We start from the raw sequence: 9194 nt of genomic DNA, 5'->3' as shown, positions 1-9194 counted from the left end.
GAGGGTGCTTTTGAAGCCTGCATGGCTGGAGTAAGGAGGCGGAGGTAGGGGTGGTAGGAAAATAAAAGCTGAAAGCCCTTTCTGGAACACAGCCATATCTCATTCTCCATTGGCCAAAAAAGCTGTGAGCCACATGCAAGAGGTGTGTTTAAGCATCGCTGCTTTATTGATGAGTCTGTCAGAACGACTTTACATCACGGGCTGTGAAGAGGAAGAGGAGGGAGAGGATAGTGGTGTTGGGCGGTGGGGGCAGAGTGCAGGGATAGGGCAGGGTGAGGGGGCAAGGTGAGGAGAGTGTGAGTTCGCCCAAAGGTCTGCTGGGGAAGAACACACAAAAGATAGAAAGTGACTTATCTTTCATCGGAGAGTGTGTGTGTGTGTGTGTGGTGCGTGCGTGTGTGCGTGCGTGCGTGCGTGCGTGCGTGCGTGCGTGCGTGCGTGCGTGCGTCGTGCGTGCGTGCGTGCGTGCGTGCGTGCGTGCGTGCGTGCGTGCGTGCGTGCGTGCGTGCGTGCGTGCGTGCGTGCGTGCGTGCGTGCGTGCGTTCGTGCGTGCGTGCGTGCGTGCGTGCATGCGTGCGTGTGTGCGTGCGTGTGTGTGTGTGTGTGCGTGCGTGCGTGCGTGCGTGCGTGCGTGCGTGCGTGCGTGCGTGCGTGCGTGCGTGCGTGCGTGCGTGCGTGCGTGTGAGTGAGTGCGTTTGTCTGTCGGGTTGAGAGGAAAAGACATAAGGACGTTGAGAGAACAAGACAGAAAGGGAAAGAGAGAAGGAGACAGAGAGGGAAGGAGAGAGGCCATGACCACAATGTTTAACCAAAACTGAATCAGTCAGTGGAGAGAATAATGACACTGTGAGGGAAACCGAGAAGAACCAGGGGGCGGCTGAAATCAAAGAGCCGGCTGGAAACTAATGCTTGGCTTCTTTTCAATTGCTTCAGTCAATTGCATGGTCTGGTCATTCCAATAACATCTGTGACGGTTCCCTGTATGTTGTGTCCTTCATTTGTTTCTAGGACTGGGGAGCAGGGACCTAGGCCTATTCAATTGGTCATTAGGAGTGATTGGCGTGCACCTGGGCCCGGGTGCCAACGCCCTATAAGAGTCTGCTTCCCCAGTCCTTCCCTCTCTGTTCTTTTCAGCTCCATATCCATGCACACCTTTCAACACTTATGTTAAAACAACACACACACCTACAATCCACTCATGCATACACACTCCACACTACAGACTTACTGACTTCCACATCCCATACTTTTATTATAAGTTGAGCACTTGGATTGGTTTGGTTTGATTAAATACTTATTTTGTTTGGGAAACTGTTGTCTCCTGTCTTTTTGTTGTGTAGCCTGGCGCCCCTAGGCCAGGTGCGTAACAAAGTGGGGGCTCGTCCAATAAGTTGTTTGTACAGTGAGTTTGGAGCGTCAATTTAGTCTCACTCCTGTATTGGATTTGTGAATGGAGTGACGTCAGTTGGGAATCTTTCCGGGAGGTTCCGTCGTTCCATTGTTTGGTCAACAGTCCGGTGAGTAGACAAAGCAATGTTACAGGCTTGTTATTCAGACTTTGGGGAGATGCAGTTAATTGTTATGAGTTGAATTCATCTGTTTAAATTTGAGTTAATTTGATTAGGTTTGGTTATTTCAGTACAGTACGGTAGCTGTTTGGTTCATTTTGTGCGGTTGGAGACTTGTTTATTTCTGGTAGTTGTGCAGCTAAGTAAACGTCATTTGGGACGCCAACAGTTGCCTGGCTGGTTGTTTATTTTATTTTTTTTGTATTTGTTTGATACGAGTGTCCCCGGTAGGTGCGCTTAGCTGCCTGGGTAAAATAGCTCGTTGGTTTAGGCCGGGGGGTGGCTAGGTGCGTCAGGTGCGGCAGTAGCGAGAAGTTCGTACTGAATATCTCGACTCGGGGGCACGGCTAAGGGGGGCATGCGGGTCGCCAGTTATTGGTTGCCTTTCCTCCCCTTTGGTATGAGCTAGGCCTTGGCGGTGGCCTTCAGTGCGTAGAAATCCTCCGCAACCGGCACACGAAGAGGGTGGAGTTAGCTGGGGTTTATATAGGCTAGGGGGACACTTGTATTGTATTTAGTTTGTTTGGTTTGCCAGCTAGGAGGCTCTTAAAGCGCACAATACCCAGGATGGTGACAGTGGATGACGTTGTTCAGTCTCCCTCGGTGGAGCTCTTAAATCAATGCACCAAAGACCAATTGCTGAACGTTGCAGATCGTTTTGGGTTGAAAATTGAAGCTAGTGATAGAAGGTTAAAGGAGACATTGTTGGAAGTTTTGAAAAGAGAGCTATGTGGTATAGCGGTTTCAACTGAGGAACGGGATAAGAAAGAGGAGGCGTCTCTTTCTCCCGCAGTAGGTGCCGCAATGGAGGTGCCTTCACCAGCAGCCATGTCAGGGTTGACGTTCGACCAACAAAAAGAATTAATCATTTTGCAAGCGAAATTACAAACTGATCGGGAACAACTTAGGCTAGATAGTGAGTATGCTATTGAAAAAATGAAACAGCAGACAGAACTGGCTAAGTTGCAGGTAGAGCAAAATAGACTGGACTTGATAGGGGATGGCAAGATTTCAGCGGCTGCACAAGTGTTTTCAGAACCTGCAGAACGGTCTGCAGGGGGGTTTGACATTAGTGGCAATCTACGTCTGGTGCCCAAGTTTTCCGAACGTGATCCTGAGGCATTCTTTGCCATGTTTGAGAGGGTGGCAGATGTGCGTAAATGGCCTGACTCGGCGCGCACATTGATGCTGCAGTGCGTCTTAACAGGCAGGGCGCAAGAGGTTTTTTCGGCTATGAATGCGGCTGACAGTCAAGAGTATGCCCGTGTTAAGGCGGTGGTACTGAAGTCATACGAGCTCGTTCCTGAGGCGTATAGGCAGCGGTTTCGATTTTGGAAGAAACATGACAGACAAAGTCATTTGGAATTTGCACGTGATTTGACGACGAGCTTTAACCGCTGGTGTAACGCCTCGGAGGTGGAGGATTTCGAAGGCTTACAAGATTTGATGATTTTGGAGCAGTTCAAAGATTCTGTTCCAGCTCGTGTGGCAACATATATCAGTGAGCAGAAAGCACGCAACGCAGCAGATGCGGCGGCGCTCGCAGATGACTTTGTTTTAACGCACCGTGGAGAGTTTAGAGCGGGCGGTGGCAATTATGTTGCTGCCAGTGAGTCGCATGGCCGATTTAATAAACCTCTGCCTGTCGATTCCAGAGCTAACGCCAACAACAGTAGGGATGTGCGTGACTCGGGGAAGGTTTGCCATCACTGTAACAAATGGGGGCACTGGAAAAAAGATTGCTTCTTGTTAAATTCCCCTAAGGCGGGTCATTGGGAACCAAAAGGGGTTGCTACGGCAGCTCCAGTTCGTCCGGTGTCCACTTGTGTTACACCTACTTTCGGTTCAAATGAGGATACATCAGTTGTAGCTCTGAGTTCTTACCGTCCATTTATCATGCAGGGGACTGTGTCTTTGGTGCAGGGTGGGGAAGAAGTACCGGTAACTATTTTGAGGGACACTGGGGCTTTTGATTCATTCATCCAAGCTGGTGTTCTCCCTTTGACTAATGTTTCTGACACTGGTGATAAGGTTCCTATCCGGGCATAGACATGAATATTTTGTTGGTTCCCTTGCATAATGTTGTCCTAAAATGTGAACTGTTCCAGGGAGAAGCAAAGCTCGCTGTGCGCCCAGCACTGCCTATTCCGGGTGTGACGCTGATCCTGGGCAACGACCTAGTGGGTGCTAAGGTCTGGGCTGGGGTCCCGCCGCCGCCGGCAGTGGTGACCTCTGTTCCCTTGGTAACAGAGGAAGATGATGAGGGTGAAAAGAAGAGTGTAAAGAAGAAGCGGAAAAGGAAGAAGTCGTCGGCCAGGAAAGCTTCAGACGGCTCGGCTGCAGAGTCTGATGCGGAGAGCAAGAAGAAGAAGAAAATCAAGGAGGAAGGTGATGAGAAGGACGAGAAGAGCCGGCACAGGAAGAGAAAGGCGGAGCGAATTCACAAGGACTCTTCCTCAGGGTCCTCGGTGGTCTCTGAAGGGGAAGAGGCTGTTGACGCCAAGAAGAAAAATAGAAGCAGTGAAGAGAAGGACAGAATAACAAAATCCAAGAAGAAGAGGCGGAAGAAGCACAAGAAGCACGGGAGGAAGAGTAAGAAGAGGACGGCGTCGGGCTCGGAGCACGACTAGGACCCGCGGCCTCATCGCTGGGACCTCACTCACTACAGACGTACACACTTTTGTCTTGCCAGCCTCATATTGAAGCTGGACTTATTGAAATTTTCGGCAGTCTAGCCAAGATTTATACAAGGGATAACTTTGAAAAAGATCTTGTGTACTGCTCCGGTTCTTGCAGCTCCCCCTTTAGACAGGCCATTCACAGTCTACACTGATGCTAGTCATGTGGGGGCGGGGGCCGTTCTAATGCAAGAGGACAACCTGGGCATAGATAAACCTGTTAGCTTCTATTCTAAGAAATTCAACTCTTACCAGCTAAATTACTCTGTCATTGAAAAGGAAGCATTGGCTTTGATTTTAGCTCTGCAACATTTTGATGTTTATGTTGGCGGTAGTACCCCCCTGGTTATTTATACAGACCATAACCCTCTGACTTTTTTACATTCTTTGCAGTGTCCAAACCAGAGATTGATAAGATGGTCACTGTTCCTGCAATCCTATGCCCTGGACATTCGTCATGTTAAAGGGGCGGAGAACGTGGTGGCCGATGCCCTGTCACGGGCTCCTCATGACTGAGGTCCGGTCTCCGTTGGTCCTTTTTGCCTCTGTCTGTCTTGCACCCCTTAAAGTGCTTCCGTGGTACCGGTTGCTGGGGTGAAGGCCTGTGACAGTGGGCAGGCGGCCATTGGAGTAGAGGTTGGGTATGACAGGGAGTAGATAGTATATATTTATCTAAGGTTAAATGGGTTGCCGGTGATCCCTTTGGGACTCCGTCTTTATGGGGGGGGGTGACGGTTCCCTGTATGTTGTATCCTTCATTTGTTTCTAGGACTGGGGAGCAGAGACCTAGGCCTATTCAATTGGTCATTAGGAGTGATTGGCGTGCACCTGGGCCCGGGTGCCAACGCCCTATAAGAGTCTGCTTCCCCAGTCCTTCCCTCTCTGTTCTTTTCAGCTCCATATCCATGCACACCTTTCAACACTTATGTTAAAACAACACACACACCTACAATCCACTCATGCATACACACTCCACACTACAGACTTACTGACTTCCACATCCCATACTTTTATTATAAGTTGAGCACTTGGATTGGTTTGGTTTGATTAAATACTTATTTTGTTTGGGAAACTGTTGTCTCCTGTCTTTTTGTTGTGTAGCCTGGCGCCCCTAGGCCAGGTGCGTAACACATCATATGTCAAGAAGTTATATTATATAGCATCCATTTCCACATAGAAAATCTTTTTATAAAGTTGGACTTTCCTGCAACACCACAAATACATATTTCTGTGTGCACACTCAAAGAAAACACAAATAAATAAAAAGTGCTTATATTGCATTTCTCCGGCTGCAGGGGTGTGTGTTTGTGTGTGTTTTTTTGTGTGTTTGAGCGTGTGTGTAAGAGGTGTCATCCAAATAAACTGAGTCATGCCTGTGGCCAGTTTCTTCATCCTGCATAACTGGGTGAGAGAGAGAGAGAGAGAGAGAGAGAGAGAGAGAGAGAGAGAGAGAGAGAGAGAAAAAACACTGAATACACACACACCACACACACACACACACACACACACACACACACACACACACACACACACACACACACACACACACACACACACACACACACACACACACACACACACACACACAGAAACCAAGACAGACAGAGACGGAAAGAAAAAAAAAAAGTCTGAGGCAATCAGCTTGTCAAATCCAAACATAGCCATGATTATTTACCCTATTTATTTATTTATTTAGCCTCAATCCAATTCTGTGGCGTAGAGCTAGGAAATGTGACCTATTTTTTGTGTTTTGGTTTTACATCCCCCACAACACACACACACACACACACACACACACACACACACACACACACACACACACACACACACACACACACACACACACACACACACACACAGCCTTTCTTTCTTTTCACCCGATATGTAGGTCATTGGGGGAGGGGTGGGGGGGGGGGCTTACTGTCCCCCTACTCCCCCAGTTCCAGATATGTAATTGAAAACATACAAATGGATTAGTTGTAAGGGGTTGAAGGTGGTCTGCTGAGATGCTTCAGACCCTGATAGCACCAACGGACGAGAGAGCATGGAACAGAGCCAGAAAGAGAGGGAGAGAGAGAGACCGACAGAGAGAAAGCCCGAGAGGCAGAGAGACAGAGGGGGGGAGAGAGAGAGAGAGAGAGGAGAGAGAGAGAGAGAGAGAGAGAGAGAGAGAGAGAGAGAGAGAGAGAGAGAGAGAGAGAGAGATGTGGTGATCCAGGGATTTAGGTTCTTGATCAGTGGGAACATGGTGAGAGCAGTATTAAAGTCCACATGCACACGGCAGACATGCAAACACAGCACGCTCACACACACACACACACACACACACACACACACACACACACACACACACACACACACACACACACACACACACACACACACACACACACACACACACACACACACACACACACACACACACACACACGGATATCAGAGATGAGCCGTAAGCCGGTAGCAAACACAGACATACACACACACACACACACACACAATAATATACACAGTACCCACACACAGGCCCCTAAAAACCTAAACACACACTCATATACACAGTACATACACACACACAGGCAACCACAAACATACACACACAGCAAAGGGGGGCGACCATGTACAATAACTTATCCTTTTTAGGGGTCACAAATCAGACGGGAGGGTTCAAGGGGCCCCCAATTTCCATCTCCATTCCTGAAGGTTCTCTCTGGTGTCTCTCTTGTGGCTTATGTCCGGGCCTCAGTGACACCATAAACACCCGTACAATGTCATACTGGGATAATGGGTTTTCCAAAGGTTTTCCTTGTGTATACGTATGCGTGTATGTGTGTGTGTGTGTGTGTGTGTCTGTCTGTCACAGTTGTCAAGGAGATAGCTGTCAAGGCTCTGCAACATGACCTTTCTCCTTGACTGATGGGCGTGGCGAGAGCCCTCGCTGTGACCTGGTCTCTCAGGGTAGCGGTCTCTGGCATCGCTCCAGCCTCTCTCATTGGCTGGCTGTGAAAAATAATATTTTCATGTTATTATGGTCCAAGACTGGCTGACTGGAAACTGGAAGATTCTTTGGTGTGTTTCACAGATCTTTGTGACCATAAAAACATACGTGCGTGTGTGTGTGTGTGTGTGTGTGTGTCTGTGTCTGTGTCTGTGTCTGTGTCTGTGTCTGTGTGTGTGTGTGTGTGTGTACTTTATGAATAAAGCATAAAGAATAAATAAAGATAAGATGTATTGAGGGAAGGCAGGAGAAGAGGGGGAGAAAGAGGGCAGACCACAAGAATAGTGGGAAGATGAGAGGAGATGAGAGGAGAGGAAGAGGAGTAGGAGTATGAGAAGGAGGAGGAGGAGGAGGGGGAGAGGAATACAAATGAAAGCTGAGGGGAATGGAGCCATGAGAGAGATGACAGAGATGACAGAGACGTCAGATGTGAAGAAGAAGGAAAAGCGGGGGGGAGGGGAGTATGGTGAGAGAGGGCAGTGGAAAAGGACTCGGAGAGAGCTGAAAGGACGAGGAGAGAAACGATTAGGTGGTAGTGGGGGATAGAAAGAAGAAGAGGGGGGGCATGAAGAGGAAGGGAGAGAGAGAGAGAGGAGAGGGGAGAGGTGGCGAGAGAGAGAGGAGTAAAAGATAGAGAGAGCAAAAGAGAGAGAGAGACAGTGGTATCGAGAGAGAGAGAGAGAGAGAGAGAGAGAGAGAGAGAGAGAGAGAGAGAGAGAGAGAGAGAGCAAAAGAGGGAGATAGATACAGTGTGGTAGAGGGAGACACTGGTAGAAAGAGAACGATAAAAGAGAGATAGAAAGTGTGGTAGAGAGAGACAGTGGTAGAGAGAGAAAGCAAAACAGAGAGAGAGAGAGAGAGAGAGAGAATGAGAGTGAGGTAGAGAAACAGTGGTAGAGAAAGAGAGGGAGAGATAGAGAAGGAGAGAGAGAGAGAGAGCTGTGAGGCAGCCGACTCAGCCTTTGCGAATCCATGACCTAGATTCCCTGTTCCTCCCCAGATCCCACTTCCTCATGAATGTTTGATTATGTCTCCAACAATAGCTGTATTTACGCCAAGCGCTTTGAAATTACAACTCACTGGGAGAGGGGGAAGGAAATACATTCTAGGTGGAGGAGAAATGATTAAGAAACTGATTTGAGAATTCTCTAAAGGGCAGTAAGCGAGACTCGAGTCTCTCTTTGGACCAGACGGAGCTGATTGTAACCTGGCTGAGCAACCCTACCTCCCCTCTAGAGGCAAGCACGCACACACACACACGCATGGGTGCACACACACGCACGCACACGCACACGCACGCACACACACACACACACACACACACACACACACACACACACACACACACACACACACACACACACACACACACACACACACACAAACACACACATATATACTTTTGTGTCTCACTTTTGTGGCACAAGCATTGTTGATTTGACACAAAACTCTGGCCAATCTAAAAGCCATGCAGTGGCATTTGAGCGGAAAATGAGGGAAACATTGATGAAGGCATTCTTTAAATGAGCGGTTTTGAGACTTTGGGTTCTGGGACTGGGGTTTCTCCCCGTGTTTACAGAGCCGTCCGCAGAGTGGACAAATAACAGTCATTAGTGAACCTGTGCTCATTCACCTCTGCTCTTACCCCTCGCCGATCAAACCAGTATGGTACATTTTTAGTGCATCAACAGTCACCATGGCCACTAATAAACCCCTCTTGGTGTTTCTATGGTAACCATTCTGGGGACTCATTCCTGCCTCTACAGTAGCCTGGCATAGAGGGTGAGAGAGAGGCAGAGGGAAACAATGAGAGAGAGAGAGAGAGAGAGAGAGAGAGAGAGAGACAGAGAGACAGACAGACAGACAGACAGACAGACAGACAGACAGACAGACAGACAGACAGACAGACAGACAGACAGACAGACAGACAGACAGAGCAAATGAAAGGGAGAC

The 9194-nt window shown here is 48.6% G+C and overlaps 1 protein-coding gene across 1 annotated transcript; it reads left to right on the top strand.

Moving 5' to 3' along the window:
- The first annotated feature begins 3616 nt into the window (after window positions 1-3616).
- LOC130383235 (protein FAM133-like) lies at window positions 3617-4971 on the top strand. The gene is made up of 2 exons (XM_056591337.1): window positions 3617-4238; window positions 4640-4971. Exon 1 carries the CDS (start codon window positions 3620-3622, stop codon window positions 4196-4198), a length of 579 nt encoding a protein of 192 aa, XP_056447312.1. The 5' UTR covers window positions 3617-3619; the 3' UTR covers window positions 4199-4238; window positions 4640-4971.
- The last annotated feature ends 4223 nt before the right edge of the window (window positions 4972-9194 follow it).

This window comes from Gadus chalcogrammus, chromosome 5, assembly GCF_026213295.1.
Source record: "Gadus chalcogrammus isolate NIFS_2021 chromosome 5, NIFS_Gcha_1.0, whole genome shotgun sequence".
NCBI lineage: Eukaryota > Metazoa > Chordata > Actinopteri > Gadiformes > Gadidae > Gadus > Gadus chalcogrammus.
This window is presented reverse-complemented; position numbering and strand designations above follow the sequence as displayed.

Excerpts from the sequence above, each read along its gene's own strand:
- LOC130383235 (XM_056591337.1), top strand. The coding sequence starts at position 3,620 with ATGAATATTTTGTTGGTTCCCTTGCATAATGTTGTCCTAAAATGTGAA.